The 20,419-nt window shown below is 52.1% G+C and overlaps 5 protein-coding genes across 5 annotated transcripts; 4 read left to right on the top strand and 1 right to left on the bottom strand.

Moving 5' to 3' along the window:
• The first annotated feature begins 2,112 nt into the window (after nucleotides 1-2,112).
• BO72DRAFT_112091 (uncharacterized protein) lies at nucleotides 2,113-2,637 on the top strand. Its single transcript, XM_040938955.1, has one exon. It carries the CDS (start codon nucleotides 2,366-2,368, stop codon nucleotides 2,585-2,587), a length of 222 nt encoding a protein of 73 aa, XP_040801118.1. The 5' UTR covers nucleotides 2,113-2,365; the 3' UTR covers nucleotides 2,588-2,637.
• Nucleotides 2,638-3,396: 759 nt separating this feature from the next.
• On the top strand, nucleotides 3,397-5,356 carry BO72DRAFT_448176 (putative PHD finger domain protein). Its single transcript, XM_040944725.1, has one exon. It carries the CDS (start codon nucleotides 3,599-3,601, stop codon nucleotides 5,012-5,014), a length of 1,416 nt encoding a protein of 471 aa, XP_040801117.1. The 5' UTR covers nucleotides 3,397-3,598; the 3' UTR covers nucleotides 5,015-5,356.
• A 532-nt stretch (nucleotides 5,357-5,888) lies between these two features.
• On the bottom strand, nucleotides 5,889-7,029 carry BO72DRAFT_378436 (RPC34 RNA polymerase subunit family protein; the record flags this gene model as incomplete). The annotated part of the gene is made up of 2 exons (XM_040941308.1): nucleotides 5,889-6,717; nucleotides 6,779-7,029. The coding sequence occupies 2 exons, from the start codon at nucleotides 7,027-7,029 to the stop codon at nucleotides 5,889-5,891; spliced, it is 1,080 nt and encodes a 359-aa protein (XP_040801116.1).
• Nucleotides 7,030-8,978: 1,949 nt separating this feature from the next.
• On the top strand, nucleotides 8,979-9,971 carry sti1 (Hsp90 cochaperone STI1). Its single transcript, XM_040938954.1, has one exon. The coding sequence runs from the start codon at nucleotides 9,191-9,193 to the stop codon at nucleotides 9,758-9,760; it is 570 nt and encodes a 189-aa protein (XP_040801115.1). The 5' UTR covers nucleotides 8,979-9,190; the 3' UTR covers nucleotides 9,761-9,971.
• A 3,890-nt stretch (nucleotides 9,972-13,861) lies between these two features.
• BO72DRAFT_468685 (putative membrane bound C2 domain protein (vp115)) lies at nucleotides 13,862-18,631 on the top strand (the record flags this gene model as incomplete). Its single annotated transcript, XM_040946919.1, has 4 exons — nucleotides 13,862-14,074; nucleotides 14,140-14,202; nucleotides 14,271-14,526; nucleotides 14,586-18,631. 4 exons carry the CDS (start codon nucleotides 13,862-13,864, stop codon nucleotides 18,629-18,631), a joined length of 4,578 nt encoding a protein of 1,525 aa, XP_040801114.1.
• Between the last annotated feature and the right edge of the window lie 1,788 nt (nucleotides 18,632-20,419).

The following is a 20,419-nucleotide window of genomic DNA, read 5'->3' as shown; positions in this document are numbered from 1 at the left end:
GGGACGGGGCAACGTGGACCACAGATCTGGCACTCGAAGAGGCTCACAGAAAACCCACAAAAAGAAAAGAAAAGAAAAAGAGAGAGAAGGTCAGGGACAGTGCCAGACTCTGGGCTCTGCTACGGACGAGCCGGTCTCGCTTCGCAGTGGAGGTGATGGTTGGAGGGAGGCGAGGAGTGTCCTCGTCGAAGGGGGGTGAAAAAGAGACAGTAGGTGGGGATTGAAGAAAGAGGAAAGAAAGTTGAGGTTGTTGTGAGAGTGGTGGTCAGGAGTGAACAACGGAAATATCCGCTCTCTACTAGAAACGGCAGTATAGCCTGGCGGATGGAACGACGATAGGATGAGTGGTCCCGGCAAGGCCTTACCACCAATGTCCTGACAAGTCCTACATTGATGAGCCGGGGCATGAATGATGAAGTGATGATTTGATGGTCTAACTTATCAATGCCTACTTTATGACTGCAATCGATGGTGCGCGTGACCATTTGTAGGAGGTATCGCTTGGTAGTTGAGATGAGTGGAGGAGATTATATAAGAAAATGCGAAAACAACTAGCACCGAGTATGTACGGCAATCCGGTGGTGGTACAGTACCTTGATGGCTTCCACAAACAGCCACAAAAATTCGACACCTAATGTGAAATACAGTACTGTGTGGTGTAGTGACTTCATTGGGGCGGCCAGGGCCATTTCCTCAAGGCACTAACTTTTTGAACAGTCTCGCCTGGCGAATTGCAGCTCCAGTTTTGTGCCAGGTTTGCTCATCTGGACGGTCAGCCCTACAGCCCTGAGCGAGGTCCAGAAATTACCTCATAATGCATAGCGAACCAGGACCCCTTAGTCTTCCTTTGGTAGGGAGTACGAGGCTTTCTTTTAGTCACAACAATGAAGAAGCTTTGGTTCATTAATTAATGATAATAATTATAATAATAATAATAATAGTGGGAAAATATGATAATCATAAATAACACATTCAATAAGGGGATGCGAGGAAGCATTCCGATATTCCGAGAATGATGATGGATCCACGAACCATGAATTGAGAACTTGGAAGATTGTTGCCTGATACGGTGGCTGAACTGGTGCCGGAACAGAAGAAGCAGGCCAATTGACGGCGGACGGGCACGTTTGTTTCTATTCTTGCCGAGTTCAGCCCTACGCCATGGTTTTTATCCACTCTTCTTCCACTCTTCTTCCACTGCTCTTCCACTGCTCTTCCACTAGTACGACTAATTCCATCAGCCGGTTCAACACTCGGGTTTTCCCACCAAAACTGACTTGATTACTATCACCGAGCAATGGACATCGCTTATGGTCAATCTACCAAACCTGCTTGGTCCAATCCCCGGCAGGCTTGATCGAGAACGGGGCTGCTTGTCGTCCTGCATATCCTGCAGCCTTACGGCCGGTCACTCCCCTCCTTTCTCTCTTTCCATCTCCCTCCCCTCTTTCGGAGAACACCCGACCCATTGAAAGAGATGCTCTGGCTCTTGACTCCTGAGGAACAAGGCGTTCCAGCTGAACCTGGTGGATAACACTACTACGTAGCTGGTCCGTGAGGTTCAGCCTGACCGGGAATTGTCTCCCCCTCCCCACTGATCGACTACTTTCACCTCTGCCCTATGAGGCCGGCCTACCTGGGGACTCGACCACCAATCTGCACGCTTGTTTTTCGCCTGCATTCTATCATTCCGTCCGTCTCTTCTTCTACTCTTTCCTTTCCTTCCCTTCCCTTCCCTTCCCTTCCCTTCCCACCTTTCCTCTTCTTGCTTTCCTGCCCACCCCTCCGACCCTTCTTCTCGGTCATGCTACCATCCCTCAGTGCTCTTTCCCCTGTGGCTTCACCAATTTTTGTTTAACCTTGACGGTTCTGCTTTTCGCCTGTAACCTTCTTGTTCTTCATCTTCAATATCCCCCGTGATGGAAGAGATCGGCTCGAAGAGCTCTCAAGCAATTATTCATTAACGGTCGCGGTCTCGGTTTATGGACCCCTCGCATTGGAGTACTGTTGTCCTCTGTGCGTTACCGAAAACAACTTAGAATGCCGGGTTGTGCTTTCTCGGCAGTGTCGACTTTTCTTGATCTTTGCATTCGCTTATGATTGAGTCCTTTCTGTGAACATGCTCCTGGGTAGCCTAAACAGTCAGGATTCTTTCATTCAATCATACTGCAGGCCACCGTTGTCAATCGCACCGAAGTTACTGTCAGCTGTCGCGTCGTGCGACTAGCTACCATTCTTTGATCGGTTTATCGTCTGCCTTCCTTCCACACATATCGCAGCGCACGCAGGACGTTAGATCCGCCATTTTGTTCTGGACCACCTACGTCTTTCAATTAATTACCCACTACCATAATACTCAGTCATCATGTGCTACAAACTCGTGGAGCGATTCGCAGCTTGCCGGTGTCTCTACTTCCAGCACGCGGTTGACCCGTGTGAAGCCTACGGTCAGCGCGGCCACTCGGTTCAGGAAAAAGTCGTCCTGGTCGGATACGCCTGCGCTCAACACTCAATCAAATTCAACAGCGGCATTGCAAGCGACCTAAGAACGCCTCAGGACTCAGGGTATTCCAGTAGCAAGAGTTGAATCCGGCAGGGTATGATGGACATCCATAGGATGGCAACTTCCACTCTGGGCTCAGCAGCTGCCCTCAAGGATGTTGTCCTTGACGCGTCTTACCATCTATCAGGCTGCGACCTTCATCTCTACTCCTTTAAAGTTCGATTCAGTCAGGATTTGGCAGGCTCCTCCCAAACTTGTGTCTTTGGAAGATACTCTTAGTTTTTCGATATTTTGACGTGCCGGGGTGGCTGCGCTCTCCGGTCGCTTCACCCACCTAATGTCTTCGTTTATAAACTTCGTTTCCCGTCGCTTCATTGGTTCTGTACACGTTCGTGCATGCAGACAAGCTCATCCAGAATTAGCATAGCGAAGCGGTTTTTGTTGTGCTGCTGTGTTGCATCACTATGGCATGAGCGAGACGCATTGTGGCTAAGGGCTCTTTCATTGCCTATATGATGAGATTTTCATTTTAGAGGAGGAGTCGTGGAAGTGGAATCCTACCACTTGAGGAAGCGTATCAGGAATACGTTAATGGGGCCGGCATTAATCGCTCGGTACTTTTCTTGTATACTAAATACTACGTACCTGTTTTTGGCTCGAACATTCAGCTAGTATAATACACTAATGGGTATCACGTACTTCATTCTTCTGCATTTCTCTGCTCTAGAACTTTTGTCAACAATAGAATAGTGGTTTGGAAGTATATAAGAAATAGCACACAGCTGCAACTTTCATGGTGTTTACCTCTTAGTAATCAGCCTTTTTCGACTACGGAACATCGAAATTCCGGCGTGTCTCTATCGATTGTCTCGACTGTGATCGATAAGCAACGAAGCATCCTGAACTTTCCGAATCCCTTGCGACTATCGATCTCCCATTGCGCTGTCGTCTCGATCAACCACACCAGCACCGAACCACGCATTACAGTGTTAGCACCACGAACCGCAACCTCCCGACCACAGTGAGCACACGGTGCTGAAGTTACAGCATCCAACTGTGCTTCAGCATTGAGACCGGGGGCAGCCAGCGTGAAGGATGTCGCAATTACAAGAGGACCCCGCCACGGTGCTCGAACAATTCGTGCACGATGTGGCCAACCTGCCCGCCGAAATCAATCACCTGATGGAGGAGATTCAAGCCAAAGACAAGACCATCCAAGAATGCCGGACGACCATTAACTCGCGCGACACCAGTCTGCAGAAATTCATCAAGCTCAACGGCAGCCTGACGCCCAACCCGAAGGAGGAGCAATACAGCAAGACCATCCTCCAGAATCTCGACAAATCGCAACTCCTGCAAGACGAGAAGATCCAGCTCAGCGAAAAGGCCTGCGTCCTCCTGGACCGACAGATCAAGCGCCTGGACATCGCGATCCACAAACTCCAAAGCAACGGCATGCTCTCGAACGACCCCCCGCTCCCTTCCCTCTTCAACAACAAAGACCAATACCGCGACCCCCCGCGCATCTTCTTCCCGGACGCCACCGTTGACGCCGCCGCGGCCGCCGCTGCATCCTCATCCCCGACCGCACACGCCACCAACGGCGGCGGCGGCGGGTCCGCCTCCGCCTCCGGCGGCGCGGCGAACCTCATCCTGGGCGCAACCCAACGCCTGAACCAGTCCCTCGGCCGGAACGCCACGACCGCCGCCGCGGCCGCCGCCATGCTGAGCTCCCCGTCCGCCGCGCGCTCCTCCGCCCCCGCCACCCCGTCGGGCACCGTGCACTTCCAGCAGCGGCACCAGCGCGAATCCTCCGCCGGCGCCGTCGAGAACAAGCGCCGCCGGCTGAACGCCTCTCTGGGCACCCTCCCCGCCGCGTCCTCCAACCTCCGTCAATCCTCGCTGGGGCCCGGTACCCCGAAAGGCGGGGGCACGCCCGCCTCCAGCCGCGCCGGCAGCGCCGGGCCCCGCAGCTCCGCCTCGACCACGAAGAAGGCCCTCACGAAGAAGGTCGCGCCGCACCAGCAGCTCAAGAAACTCAAGACCGGCAGCGGAGGCGGCGGCGGTGGCGGCGGTGGCAGCAGCGGGTTGAACGGGAAACACAGCAAGCGATCCTCCAGCGCCAGCGGCCGCCTCAAAATCACCAAGAAATCCTCCCCTTCGTCCTCGGCGACTGGGCCCGGTGGTCATGGTGGTGGTGAAGACGACGAGGACGATTCCCTGCTCAGCAGCGCCGACATGTCGGACTCGGAACATGCCGACCTCCGCGGTGGCGCCGGGGTGGGCGGCGGCGGCGGGGAGAACGATCTGGACGAGGAGGAGGACGAGGATGAGGGCAACGAGGATACCAAGGTGTATTGCACGTGTCGCAGCGTCAGCCATGGTGACATGGTGGCGTGCGACAACGAGGATTGCGAGTTCGAGTGGTTCCATTGGAAGTGTGTCGGGTTGACCCGGGAGCCCGTGGGCAAGTGGTATTGTCCGCAGTGTTCGGCGAAATTGGGGGCGTGATTTTTCTTTTTTTTCTTGGAGGCTGCTTTCGGTGTTTGGGTGTTGTCTTTATACCCTTTTACTTTCTTAGTTAGTCAATAAGTCGTGGAGTTAGGTCTAGTAGCCCTTGATGGAATATGTGATTAGTTCCGTGGGTTTGGAGGTGTTATGCTTATTGATGTGGTCTTAAGCGGCAACATGCATCAAGCGGTGGTGGTATGCTTGACTACATACCTGGGATCGAATCAAGCTGATCTACAATTCCGGGCCGGGGTCTTAGTATTATGGGCTGCAAACCTAGGGATAAATGCATCCATCCCGGTATTCAGCGGCCTCACCTAGAGATACGAAGAGAGATGTAGTGGGTAGTGGGTACTATAAACATGTAGATAGGATTGATTCTTATCCCTCGACTTCTTTTGCCTCGAATTTATATTCGGAGTATAGAACCTCTTGTTGATGAACAAAAGACAAAAAGACAGACCATGCATCGACATATGACTCTGGCCCCCTCGTCCCACACCCACTATCAGACACTGGAGTGTGGAGACACAAGCAGAAAAGTAACAATTAACACAAAAGACGCCATCGCTATGCAGAAGCAAAAGCAAAACAAGATCATCGCCCAGCCTCCGCGTAAGAGCTAGGTGTCCCCTTTCTTTATGGATGCGCAAAAAGACTGGTATACAGTAAGTAAGTCGGGTAAGGTATAATAAAAAGTGGTTTGATAAATGATGTGTCGGTGGGGGAATAATCCAAGAACAGAAATGAAAAGAAAAAAAATGGGAGGTGAAGGAAAAGGAGGTAAGAGACATAGATCGAAGTTAAGCCATGCACACGGGAGAGATGGAAGATTAACCGATCACTGCTTTATTTTCACACACTCTCTCTTCTCTCAAAATCCCAGGGCTTTTTCTAACCAGGGATCGAAGTATTCGCAACTTTCCGGGCTGACAGCTCCACCGGGCGCGCAGAGCTTGAAGACCGGACAATGACCGCACGGGGCTTCTGTCATGCCGTTGCGGACGAGACGGTCGTCGATGCCGGAGTCCTCGCCGGGGGGCTTGCGCGCCTGCTGCGACTTGACCTGTGCGGGGGTCTTGACGGAGCGGTAGACCTCGCCGTTGTTGAGGGCGACCAGCTTGTTGTCGTAGCAGAGCATCTCCAGGAGCTGGGTGATGCTCTCCTCGCCCAGTCGGACGGGGGTGATGCCGCTGGCGTTGACGGCGGCCGTCAGCTCGGGGATGGTCGGGTAGCCCTGATACCCGGCGGGGAAGGGGATGTATTCCTTTTGCGGTTGGGCGTCGGTTTCGTGCGGGTTGTGACTGATGATCCCATTCCCGTCGGCGGTCTTGAGGCGCTTGTTGTTGCGATGGTGGACGGCGGGCACCTCGTACCAGCTCTTCTGGCTGACCTTCCACTCGATGAACCCGGCGACGCTGTTGATGAAGTTCTCGTCCAGCACGCCGTCCGTGAACCAGGCCCCGCCCGTCACGTCCTCGCTGGGGGCCAAGCCCGCCAGCATGTACATCTTCCGGCTGGGGAACTTGACATTGTGCACGCTCTTGATGTAGTTCTTCCCTTCGAGCGACTTCAGGCACCGGTCCAGGATTGACTTGTGCAGGTTCGTGCGCGTGCCGATCGCGCGTACCCAGATGCCGGACCGCCCGGTCGAGTGGATGACATTGTAGACTAAACTCTCGTCGGGGCTGAGATTCTGCAGTCTGCGGGCGGTTCGTTCGTGTTAGTTTCGAATTCAATTGCCGGATTTGGGAGGGCTCATACTTCTCTGCATCCTCCCGGGAGATAATCTTCCACGCCAATCGATCATTCTTTCCCTGGAGCAGGCGGAACAGTTTCTGGTCGACGAGCGATTGAGTGCATTGCAGGAGGAGGGCGAGGTCATTCTTGGGGACGATCCCCAGTCCGAGAAGATCTTGCTGGTAGAAGAGATGGTCGGACGGGAAGTTTCTCAAGCAGGCGTCGTAGAGTCGGGCGCAAAGCTCGCTCACTGAAGAGCCAGCTGAGGAGGCCATTGTTTGCGGCGGTTTCAATCTGATTTCGGGGTATTGGGGAGTGGGAGAGGGTTGTAGTTCGTGGCGGTGGGCGCGGCGGGGAAAAGGTGAGGGGGAGATCTTGTCCGAAATGTCTCACACACTGTGTTGGAAGGAAACTATCACCGGAATGGCTTATGGAAGGGCATGATCAGAAGCGCGCGCCGGGGGTTTTTGTTTTTGGACTGGTTGAAGAAAGGTGGGCGGGGAGAGGTTCAATTCAAGTCCCCAACTGTGAAAAGCTAGCTTTCAATAATAAGTACCAAGTAGTAACTGGAAGGAATGAGCGCAAAAGAACAATTCGATGACGGCGGGAAAAAGAAGATGTTTTTGGGCGGCCTTTCTTTCTCTTTCGGGCTTGGCCTCACATGCATGAAGGCCTGAGGCTTCAGGCTAACACTAACACAAGTGACAGCTGTTTCTGCCTTGTTGTGGCCTGAGGCTGTGCGTACGTACTGTAACGGAAATTTCGAGAAGCTCCCGGCAGAGCTCAGGCCGTAGTTTAAACTGGCACTGGCTCCCCCGGCGGCTCTCAACTCCCTCCTCCTCCCTCAGAACCATCATCCCTCATTTCTTCCACCCTCACTTCTTTCTCATCCCCCCCCTTCCCCCCCCCCAAAACCTACTGTCACCTGTCTTACAACATGGCTGACGCTTTGAAAGCAGAGGGCAACAAGGCCTTCTCTGCAAAGGATTATCCTACTGCTATGTACGTATTTTTGGTCCCGTATTCTACCCCGCTTGAAAATACTTGAAAATAGAGCAATCAAATTCGGACCAGCGATGACTGGAACATCTCTAGTAAACCTAGGTGATCACTGACATCTTTACAGTGAGAAGTTCTCCCAGGCTATTGAAGTTGAGCCTTCCAACCACATCCTCTACTCCAACCGCTCCGCTGTATATTCCGCGCAACATGAATACCAGAAGGCTCTCGAGGATGCCAACAAGGCTACGGATTTGAAGGCGGACTGGTCCAAGGGCTGGATCCGCAAAGGTGCTGCTTACCGCGGTCTGGGCGATCTCCGTGAGTTAACCCCCTAAGCGTGTCAGATGGCACACTCGGTGCTTTGCCGCTGCTAACGGTCTCTTATCCAGTGGCTGCCCACGACGCATACGAAGAGGCTCTGAAGCTGGAGCCCACCAACGACCAGGCTAAGAACGGCTTAAACGCTGTCAAGAGGGCCATCGACGCCGAAGCCCAGGCCGACGGTGTGACGGGTGATCCCATGGGAGGACTCGGTGGAATGTTCAACGATCCTCAGCTTTTCCAGAAGCTCGCCGGCAACCCCAAGACCGCTCCCCTGCTGGCCGATGCCGACTTCATGGCCAAGCTCAAGCGCCTGCAGCAGAACCCCAACGACATCGGTCAAGAGATCGGCGATCCCCGCTTCTTGCAGGTCATGAGTGTGTTGCTGGGTATCGATATGAACTTTGGAGCTCCCCCGGCGGAGGCCGCTGCTTCCTCTAGCGCTGCGCAGGAGGCTGAGGAGGATGTGCCTATGCCCGATGCTCGTCCCGCTGCTCCCAAGAAGGAGCCCGAGCCCGCCCCGGAGCCCGAGCCTGAGGATGAGGAGGCCCTCGAGAAGAAGAAGGCTCAGGAAGCCGCCGATGCCGAGAAGAAGCTTGGTAACGATTTCTATAAGAAGAGAGAGTTTGATGAGGCTATTGAGCACTACAGCAAGGCTTGGGAGTTGCACAAGGACATCACCTACCTGAACAACCTCGGTGCCGCCAAGTTCGAGAAGGGCGATCTTCAGGGTGCCATCGAGACCTGTCAGAAGGCTGTCGAGGAGGGTCGTGAGCTCAGAGCCGACTTCAAGGCCATTGCTAAGTAAGGATCCTCCGTGCGACTTTGCATCCAACCGTGGCTAACGTCCGTGATTGTAGGGCCTTTGCGCGTATCGGTACCGCATACGAGAAGCTTGGCGACCTCGGCCAGGCCATCGAGTTCTACCACAAGGCGCTGACTGAGCACCGTACTCCCGATGTTCTCACGAAGCTGCGCAACGCGGAGAAGGCCAAGGCCAAGGCTGAGAAGGAGGCCTACGTCGACCCTGCCGAGGCCGAGAAGGCCCGCGAACTCGGCCAGGCCAAGTTCCAGGAGGGTGACTGGCCCGCCGCGGTGGATGCCTTCACCGAGATGACCAAGCGCGCCCCCGAGGACCCCCGCGGGTTCTCCAACCGCGCTGCGGCCCTCATCAAGTTGATGGCTTTCCCCCAGGCCGTGCAGGACTGTGACGAAGCTACCAAGCGGGATCCCAAGTTCATTCGGGCGTACATGCGCAAGGCGCAGGCTTTGGTTGCCATGAAGGAGTACAACAAGGCTCTGGATGTCTGCACGGAAGCTTCGGAGCACGACGACGGCACTCACGCTCGGGAGATCGAGCAGCAGCAGCAGAAGTGCTTGGACGCTCAGTTCAGCGCCCGTGCCGGCGAGACCGAGCAACAGACGATGGAGAGAATCCAGAACGACCCTGAGGTGAGTTATCTACCTGACAATATCAGTGGGGCCCTGTCGCTAACTATGCAATCCATAGATTATGTCCATCCTGCAGGACCCTATCATGCAGACCATCCTCCAGCAAGCCAAGAGCGACCCCGCCGCCCTCCAGGAGCACATGAAGAACTCCCAGGTGCGGATGAAGATCCAGAAGTTGATGGCCGCCGGCGTCATCCGCATGGGTCGGTGAGCAAGCCAGTAGTGGAGTAGTGGAAGGAGGCAGTGATGATGGAGACACGGATGGGAGAAATTTGTGACTTGCGGTTATTATTTAATCTGTTATGAAAAGCGTTCTCTACGGGGCCCTCTTGATGTATTTTTTTTTCTCGTTGTTATTTTACGGCAGTGACGATGCATTTGATATCAGATCGATGAAATGACATGCTTTGAGATGTGTATTTCTAATGGCATTCTACTCCCTCCTGATAGTGTATATAATAGTCAGCAAGCACCAACTGAACTGTTGAGTGGTCGATATATCCTGTATAGTCATTCCGTGCTCCGCCGGACATTCACACCGTAGCTTTTCGTCTGCAATTAACTTTCCGCTGGCCAGCTGCGACCGCTCGGTATACGAGGCTTTCATTCGGACACAGAAACCCCCTCCAGGACCACGGGGGTAGGCGATTCCATTACTCCAGAACACACTCATTGTTGAATGATGGCCCGTAACTTATGCGCCACGGGCTGTACAGCAGTTTTGTAGATTTCAGGCAGAGGGGGCAGTCAGATAGCAGACCAGGCCAGACCGTCCGGGCGGGCGGGCGCACGAATACTATGTAGTATGTACGTTCTACGGAGTTAAGTTCAAACACACACTCTCTCTCACTGCCGAACTTTGTTGTCCATTGAGTTTGACCTTTCGTTGGATGTCCGACCTCGGCTTTTTCACGGGATGGTTTTTTTTTTTTTTTTTTTTTTTTTTTTTTTTTTTTTGTTTTAAAATTTTTTTTTTTTTTTTTTTTTTTTTTTTTTGTTTTTTTTTTTTTTTTTTTTTTGTCTTTTTTTGTGGCATCAAAATTTCTTCTTGTGTTTACTCAGTACTTATTCGGCTTCTTGTTTTTTTTTTTTTTTTTCGAGGGGGGTTGTTTCCCACTCAAGGCTTCCGTGTTTACTTCAATTGGAGAAATACAGGGTTGATTCAGACCGAGTGCAGTTTTATGTATGTATATGCGGGAATAAGATATTGAAGTTATCGGGTGGAATTGGGATGGACTTGGGAACCGTGGGTGGGTGGACTGGAACATGAACATAGGTACCTAGTACATCTCGGGAAGTCGGGGCTGAGGACTTTGGGGAGATTTCAGGGCTGAAAAAGGGCGGCCGTAGTCAAGCTGAGATGATCTCGGTGGCAAACTTCGAAGTTCGGACTGAGCGAGCGAAGTGGGGTGGAGGAGTCCCTTTCCCAAGCCAAGTCGATCTCTTCTTTCGGATGTGTTGGGTAAGTAAATCAACAATAAACAGGAAGTCACAAGTAATTACTGTACAGTATACTGTCAAAAGTTACACGGCCTTGGATGTCGGAGATGTCGGAGGGTTGTTGCATGATGGGTGTTGGTGTGGTTTTGATTGAAAGTGGTGGTGTGTATGTCGTATGTTGTAGGTGGGATTGTGTTGTGTTTGTCTTATGCTTGATGGGTTGGTGTTGATCTATCCTATTGTACTTTACATCTACTGAGGATCTGGGAGTGGAGGGGGGGCTGTGGCTGGTAAATACTGAGTAGTACGTAGGGGACGGTAGGAGCCTAGGAGGAAAAGAGAAGGTTGGGAACGTGCTTTAGTGTTCTCAGTGCTCACACATCTGATCTTGGTGGGTGTGTCTTGGGGTTTTGATTTCCGAGAGAGCTCCGTACTCGCGCTGCAATTGTGGTTCAATTTGAGTCCTGGCTGGCAGATGGCCGGAGGTGAGAACAGGACGTCCATTGTACTAACCGGTACTCCGTACTGCACCTACTCAGTAGAACGACGATCAAGTACTGTAGAGTGCAGTATAGCATGACGTGGATGCGAAACTGAATGCGCTAGGTCGGTACTTTCGACTGGTCAGCTTCAAAGCTTATGTCCTGGCCGCAGTCATTGGGTGTTGAAACGGAAGATGGAGCCCCTGCGATCGACTACGACGGGGTTGATCAGATCTCCGCGCATTGCGTAGCGGTGGCCTGACGGCGTTTCACCTTGACTACTTGAGCAGGAGGTTGGAAACTTGTAGGTTTGGGAGGGGATATAGGTATCCTCGACAGTTCCTATGGCTGGAATATTGTTACTTCTTGGTGGTTGTTGAGATACTCGGTAGCCATGTTGTCGGAGATGAGATGATAACCAGAGGTACGCCGTAACTTGTCCTGACACGTGTGACCGGCACTCAGTGACGAGTAGGCATCCACATTATTCCGGCAATTTTGTGCCGCCAGTCGCTGGACCTTGGCAGGCTTGGGCTTTTTGGAGATGATATTATTAAGTTTTCATTTTGACTCCAATGCAATGCAGGCGGTGTCACAGTAATCAGTGATGGGAATGGTGAGTGCTTGGTCAGTTTGTTATCGTCCAGTTATACTACCTAATTCGGTTAGGGCGACGTCTTAGGGCTCGTCGAGGGTACGCATCGGGATTCCTCGGTTATTCTTGCTAAGAACAAAAAGAACAAGAAATTGTTTAAATTAAATTGAACTTGTTGGTTTGGAACTTTGGATTGACCATTGTTGAGCCCACTCTGATGTGGAGGGTCCCCTGAAATCCAATCAAGAATAGGGGGGAGGGGGACAGCCCGAGAGGTTCGGAATTATCAATTATGGACATGGAAATGATACGGAGCGGAGTTGTGAGAACTTGTGGCGGCGCCCGATCTGTGGCGGTGCTGGCCTTTCCAATAGATCGGGACGCTGGCGTCAACTAGTCCAAGTGCAGACAGTACGTACCTATGTAAATGGGGAGTGGAAAGCGGATAAGTTCAGTTCTCATTCATGACTTTTTGCAAGAAGAACAATCAGATTCTGGTTTGAAGATGATCAGGTACTCAGTCCCTCGGAGATACTCATCACTCATCAAAAGTCCTGTGCCTCGTGGAATGGTTCTTGCTCAGAGCTTCTTTGGCTGGAAGTTTGGTTAAATGTGGGGAGGCTGGAGTGGAAGAGGATCCTTTTTATCTTTTTTTTTCTTTCTCTTTTGATCGGCGCGCTTCCTTTTCCGGAGCTGGTGGGTTCCTAGGTCTTTGGCACTTTTCCTTTTTTATACCAGATCTGGTGGTTCAATGGAGATTGAGCGGGTTTTGACCAGAAGGGGGAGAAGCTGGAAAGCTTCATTCATAGTAATAACAAAGTAAAAGAGGATGTACAAAGGTATAGGAGCAGTAACTGTAACAACAAATAGTCAGCTAGTTGGTTGTTAGCAGAAGAACAACAAAGCCGATAACTGAAGTACTTGTAGAACAACCCGACCAACTGCCTGCCTGCCTATTCTGACGCAAGTGGCTCCGCTGTGAATTGAATCCGTTCGCGCTGGAACCCTCCGGACTCCGTATCTTCTCCTCGTCATCAACCAGCAATTGGCGTCAATCAGTCAATCATGACCGCCGCGGCCGGCCGCTTTTGTGTGCTGCCATTGTGAGGTTCCCCCGTATTCCTATTCCTATTCCTACTCTTATTCCTACTCTTATTCCATATTTCATCATTCGATATTCCCCTCTTTCCTCTACCTATGTAACTAACTTACTTCCCCTCTCCAACTTCGGTTCTTTCATCCCAGTTCTCAATTTAAGGTAAGCAAGTCTAATTTAATTCTCTTTCCCCCTCCTCGTTCTTTTCCCAATAATTTCTCCCCACCTGCCCCCTCTACCCCTTCCTCAACTCCACCAACTCCTGATACGTATCCTGCTGGTTGTTCCTGAGAAAATTGGGTTGGGTTTGGGGTTTAGTGGACCTCCTACCAGCCTTCAGCTTCACCGAGGAGCTCCTCTCCCGAGCAGCAGCAGCTGCTGCTGCCGCTGCCGTCCACTGCTTCAGCCACCTCCCCGCCGCGGAGGCCAAGGCAACCACTCAAAGGACGAGCGCCAGCAACTCGCTTCACTCCCATTGACAGGAGCTTCTTTTCGCTCTGTCAATTCCCACCCCCCCCCCCCCCGCTTCATCATTTTCTTTTTTTCCCCTCTCTACATGGGTTTCTTTGACCACTATTTCTCGCCATACGCTAAAATCGAACAGATTTCCAATTGACTTATAAACTCAGATTGTGCTGCTTGGGGACTCAAGCTATAGGTGATCTTTCACCATCCCCCTCCCCGAGGTTTTCTCCTCATCTCCCTACCCTCCAAAAGCCATGGCGTCGCAAGACGTAGAAGGTAGCAAGAACGAACTGCGGCAACAAGGTGCCATTGAGGTGGCCCAGAATGCTGCACAAGATCCGCAGTCCGATATTCGCGCAGAGGATGTCGAGAAGACTCTAGTCGAAGAGACCCGGAAGGCGGGCGTACCAGCCTACCAGTTCGACCCTGATGCGTCTCCCGAGGCCAAAGCCGCCGCTGCTAGAGCTGTAAGATCCCCTTCATTTCTCAATCGACAGGGTTTCCGGTAACTGACAAGTGTCTTCATTCGCAGCGGCTGCCCCCCGGGTTTCACCACGAGCATAAACCAACAGGCGTCGCTGTTATCACGGATAAGGTGAGTTTGGTCATTTTCGCCGCATCCCACATCTATGAAGCAGTTGACTTAACACATACGCTACTTAGGATGACGGCACTCCCGACCAATACGATTTACCCCCTCCAAGATCTGCAACCGACATCCTGAAGGAAGATGAGAAAGATGCGACAGCACAGACCAATGGAGAGGCTTCCTCGGAGGAAGACTTGCGATGGGCACGCGACCGGACGGGCTGGGCCCCACAGTTCGAACACCAGCCGACCCAAGAGGAGAAAGAAGAGGGAACCCTGCTGGATCACCAAACACTCTTGGAAGGAAAACTGGATGATAAATTTTTCGGAGGTAAGGACTGCAGCCGATCCTCACGCGTGCACGAGTGGCGGAGCTAACGCTGGGGCTAGATTGGTATCATAATGCCGGTGTCATCGTCTTCGCCTGTCTCGCATCCTGGGTCGTTGCCGTGCTGGGCGGCGGACTGGCCTGGGTGTTTATTATCATGGCCGCTTGCAGTACCTACTACCGGACTTCGATTCGGCGTGTTCGTCGAAACTTCCGAGACGATGTGAATCGTGAAATGGCGAAGCAACGACTGGAAACGGACACCGAAAGTTTGGAATGGATCAACAGTTTCCTGGTCAAGTTCTGGCCCATCTACGCCCCCGTTCTTTGCGATACGATCATCAACTCGGTGGATCAGGTTCTCAGCACTTCAACCCCCGCGATGCTCGATAGTCTTCGCTTGAAGACCTTCATCCTTGGTTCGAAGCCGCCACGACTGGAGCACGTCAAAACATACCCCAAGACTGAAGTCGACACCGTTATCATGGACTGGAAGTTCAGCTTCACACCCAACGACACTATGGATCTTACTGCTCGCCAGCTAAAGAACAAGATTAACCCGAAGGTCGTCCTGGAAGTCCGACTGGGTAAGGGTGTGGTCAGCAAGGGTCTGGATGTGATTGTGGAAGACATGGCTTGTAGCGGGTTGATGCGCGTGAAGGTCAAGCTGCAAATTCCCTTCCCTCACATTGAGCGGGTGGATGTCTGCTTCCTCGACCGACCGGAAATCGACTACGTCTGTAAGCCTCTCGGCGGTGATACCCTTGGTTTTGATATCAACTTCATTCCTGGTTTGGAGACTTTCATCAAGGAGCAGATTCACAACAATCTCGGTCCGATGATGTATGCCCCCAACGTGTTCCCGATTGAAATTGCGAAGATGCTGGCCGGCAACCCTGTCGACCAGGCCATCGGTGTGGTCGCGGTCACGCTGCATGGCGCTCGCCAATTAAAGAATCCCGATGCTTTTGCTGGTACTCCGGACCCGTACGCTGTTGTCACCTTGAACAACCGCGTCGAGCTGGGCCGTACTAAGACCATCCATGACACGGACAGCCCGAGATGGAATGAGACAATCTATGTAATCATCACCTCTTTCGCTGAATCCTTGACCATCATCCCCTACGATTGGAACGAGTTCCGCAAGGACAAGGAACTGGGAACCGCAACCTTCCCGCTTGATCGCTTGGAGCAGCAGCCGGAGCATGAGGGTCTCTTCCTCGAGGTGATGGCCAGCGGCAGATCTCGTGGCGCAGTTCACGCAGATATTCGCTTCTTCCCCGTCCTGGGTGGTAGACAGCTGGAGAATGGTCAGGTTGAGCCGCCACCAGAGATGAACACTGGTATTGCTCGGTTCATTGTTGAACAAGCCAAGGACTTGGATGCGTCCAAGAGTTTGGTCGGTCAGCTTAATCCGTACGGTGTCCTGTTGTTGAACGGCAAGGAGATCCATATTACGAAGAAGCTCAAGCGCACCAACAACCCCATCTTCCAGAACGCGGCGAAGGAATTCTTGGTTACGGACAGGAAGAGCGCACGTCTTGGTCTCGTGATCAAGGATGATCGCGACCTTGGCAAGGATCCCATTCTCGGTACCTATCAAATCAAGCTGAATGACATGTTGAAGATGATGGAAAAGGGCCAACAATGGTTCCATCTTCATGGTGCTAAAACGGGCCGCGCTAAGCTGATCCTTGACTGGAAGCCGGTGGCGGTTGGTGGCGTCCATGGCGCTGGATACGTTGATCCCATTGGTGTCATGCGCTTTCACTTCAAGAGTGCATCCAATCTTCGAAACCTGGAAACCATGGGCAAGTCTGATCCTTACGTACGGGTTCTGATCTCCGGCTACACGAAAGCACGGACCGTCACATTCAGGAACAACCTGAACCCCGAGTGGGACGAGGTGGTCTATGTGCCTATCCACAGCTCTCGCGAGAAGATCACGTTAGAGGTCATGGATGAGGAGACCATCAACAGCGATCGATCACTAGGTGCCACAGAAATCAAAGCTGGCGACTACGTTCGGGAGAATGAGAATGGCGAATATGAAGTTGATGACGAGAAGCAGCTCATCTCCAGCGGCCTCCGTCTTGGAAACGGCTCACCTAAAGGAACTTTGAACTACTCCGTGGCTTTCTATCCAGCTCTTCCTGTTGTCAACCCCGAAGAAGAGTCCGAGGAGGAATCGGATGACCTTAATGGCGAGACGGAGGGTACGGAACTGAGTCGGAAAAGCACGGAGTCTAAGCGCAAGAGTGCGGCCGGACATTCCAAGTCTGCCAGCATCGATTCCAAGACCTCTGCTGCTCCAAACGGAACCAATGGGACAAATGGCACCAATGAAACTACTACGAACGGTCATGCGGATGCTGCAAGCAGCCGTGCTAGCCTCGATACAAACGGAAATCGCCCGCAAACTGCCAAGGATTCGGAGACGATGTCCATCAGATCAATCAAGGAAGCTCCCAAGACGTACATCTCTGTGGAAGACCTTCCCAAATACGAGTGCGGTTTCCTGGTGTTCAACGTCCACGAGGTTCAGCTTTCCCGACACAATGTCCAGGTGGAAATCTTGATGGACGATTACATGTTCCCTGCGTACAGCTCTCCTAAGCTCCGTACGAAGGCAGCCAAGCTTGAGGATGTTGGTGACGCGTTCGTTCGTGAGCTCGAATTCTCCAAGATCACGATGCGGATCATCGACAAAAAAGACACCAAGGATGAGAGCGACGATCACACGATTGCCAAGTTGACGGGTGATACGCTTTCCACTCTGCAGCGAATTCTGTACACCCCAACTGAGTTGGTTCTTCGGTCAAATGACGGAGAAATCAGCAAGATCACTGTCAGTGCCCGCTACATCCCGGTCCAGATGAAGCTCGACCCCACTGAGAGTATCAACAACATGGGTACTCTGCGGGTGGACGTCATGGATGCTGCCGATCTCCCCTCGGCCGACCGCAACGGCTACAGTGACCCGTACTGCAAGTTCCGCCTCAATGATGAGATGGTGTACAAGACCAAGGTGCAGAAGAAAACGCTCCACCCGGCCTGGAATGAATTCTTTGAGGCTCCCGTCAAGTCCCGCCTTGGAGCGTCTTTCCGGGTCGATGTGTACGACTGGGACTTCGGCGACAAGGCCGATTACCTGGGCGGAACACCGATTGATCTTCAGGTCTTGGAACCCTTCCAGAGCAAAGAAGTAACATATCCCCTCGATGGCAAGTCCGGTGCAATTCGGTTGAAGCTGCTGTTCAAGCCGGCCTATGTGGTCCGGTCTCGACAAGGGTCCTCGACATTCCACGGCACATTCGCCACCCCCGGCAAGATTGTCGGCGCCCCCGTCAAGGGTGTGGGATTCGTTGGTGGCAATGTGATCAAGGGTGCGTCTTTCCTGAAGCATGGTCTCATGTCACGATTCCGTGCGGAAGACGAGGTTGCGGAAGAGGCCGAAGAAGCCCCCGCGGCCGAAAGTAGCCTCGCCCCGGCAGCTGTCCTTGTGGAGGGCGAGACACCGCCTAGCTCTACCCCGAAGAACGAGCTGCAGCACGCGCGCAGCCGCAGCGTCGCCTCTCACTATGGGGACCGACTTGGGGTGAACGGCAAGGGCGAGGCTGGCACGGCCACCATCTCGGTTGTTTCTGCAAGCGGATACCCGCCCAACGCACACGTGCGGGTGTTTATCAAGGCGGTTGGCCCCAAGGGCGCCAAAGATGTTCTGAAGACCAAGGCTCACAAGACGGGTGGTGGACCTGTGTTCTATGACCCGTCGCATGAGACCTGTCGGGTGCATAACACCACTGCTGATGCGCAGTACCAGGTGCGAGTGGTTGACCATGCCACTTTTGGATCGGACACGGTGCTGGGTGAAGGGATCTTCTTCGTGGACGATCAGGGATCTGTTGCTGGACAAGACAAGTCAGTCAAGGCGGGCAGTGGCACGGTCACACTCCGGAGCAGTTTTGCGGTAACGGAATCCACTCTTCGGCCCGGCACTGCGCACTCCAACACGAACGATGCCGCGTCGGAGGTGATGGACAGCCCTGATTCCAAGAAGGCCGGTCGGCGCAGCTTCCTCAGCAAGCGGAACGTCAGCGGAGCTTGATGGGAGGGGAGGTTCTTTTCTTGTTGCTATTGCTTAACGACCTGAACTATTTCTTTATTTTCGCTCTTCTTTCATATACTATCTTGCTTTGCTTCGCTTTTTTTTTATTTTCCTTTTTCTTTGCATTTGGTTCGAGATGGACGAAGATGTGATACCTATCCTTGGGGTGTTTTGCCCACTTAGCGTAGCGTTTGGATAATGAGAATACTCGGGGCGGTTGGATCAGACGCTTTGCTATTTTGCTATGTTTTGCTTGTATATATTACATATCTCTATATCGGTTTGTTCAGTATGTGAACGGTTAGAGGTGTAAGAAGGTTCCTTTGACCATCTCTGTGAGTCTGTAGGGAGGGATTCGATGGCGCCGGACGATAGCCGTCCGCCATTGTTGACCAAGTGGGGGCATTCATCAATCCACTTTACAGGGGCAGCAGATGTTCTTTCTAGACTTTCCTGGCCAGATCGATGACTACCTACACTAGTCAACGAGGGGACATTGCTTGTATTTGCAGCTTGCTGACGGCGTACTTGCTTGCTCCTTCGGGTGAGGGGTAGGTATTTCCAGGCCGATCGACGTCTTCTTCTACTCTGCGAGGCCTTTATATGAATGCATAAGTAGATGGTGGGTGGTAAGTATACCTAGTTACAGTACATGAGGCAAGTCCGGAGGAGGAGGTGGCGCCCAACGTGGATGGCGGGCGCCGTCGCCGCCAGCGCCAGTGCCAGCTGTCACTTAACTAACTTAACTCACTCCGTAAAAACCAAACCAAACTAACTAATGTATGTATGTCAGTCCAAAACACGATACGGACCACCACCCGTTGAGATAGGTACGGAGTAGTTAGTTGGTTCACTATATGGTAAAGCCGGTCTGCGTTAAAGGGGTAGTAGGTAATTAATGGGTGATTTGGTTCTTTTTTTTTTTAATCCCTTTTTTTTTTTAATTTTCTCCCTAGCGTCTCTGGGACTGTTAACTTAAGAGCTAGTTGTAGGTTTTTTGATCTTGGTTTACCGTACGTAGTTCGTGATGATTTTACTCTGATTTTGACTCGAGTATATGGTTTCTTGTTTTATTTTTACTCGGGAGTTGTGGTTGTGGTTATGGCTGTTTAGTCCGCGGAGTACGGAGTTACATGAGTACGTACCTAGGTCACGTATCATTTTTACTTTCCCTTTTTCACTGTATGTAAGTTAACTTATTGGACTCGTACTCGGAGAGTTGTGTTGTAGTGTAGTGTAGTGTAGTGCAGTCGGTCGAGACGAAAATCTGAAAGGAGGAGAGGAGAGGGGGGTTTACTCCGTGGGATTTTTGGACTGTCGGGTTAGGAGAAATAGGAGAATTTAGGTTCCGACTCGAGCTGGAGCTGGAGCTGGAGATGGAGCTGTCACGGGAAATTAAATCGGGAGGAGGGCTTGAGGCTCTCTCTCGGTGCCGGGGGATTTTTGATGTTTTTGTTGATACATCTTCGGGGGTGACCGAAGAGGGTTTTATTATTAGAAATGAATGTTTAACATGTGCTGTTGTGTGGAGGGATCTATTGATTTGAGAGTGAGACTTGATCAATGATCAATCAATGGCTTGGGAGGTTGATATTGGTGATGATTACTACTAGTAGGGTTTGTTAAGAACTCTGTCTCTGGGCTCTGGAACTTCCGATGTCATGTGGTTGTGGATGGCGGAGTGGGATTGTGATCTATAAACATACTACCTGAGTTTCTGCGAGGGTTTGGCAGGTGGAAGATTCTAACTGCTGTTTTCTTCTCACAGTAACTACTCCTTGTCCGCAG

Source organism: Aspergillus fijiensis (assembly GCF_003184825.1).
Source record: "Aspergillus fijiensis CBS 313.89 unplaced genomic scaffold BO72scaffold_24, whole genome shotgun sequence".
Lineage (NCBI taxonomy): Eukaryota > Fungi > Ascomycota > Eurotiomycetes > Eurotiales > Aspergillaceae > Aspergillus > Aspergillus fijiensis.
The sequence above is the reverse complement of the archived record's forward strand: the minus strand, read 5'-3'. Positions and strand labels throughout refer to the sequence as shown.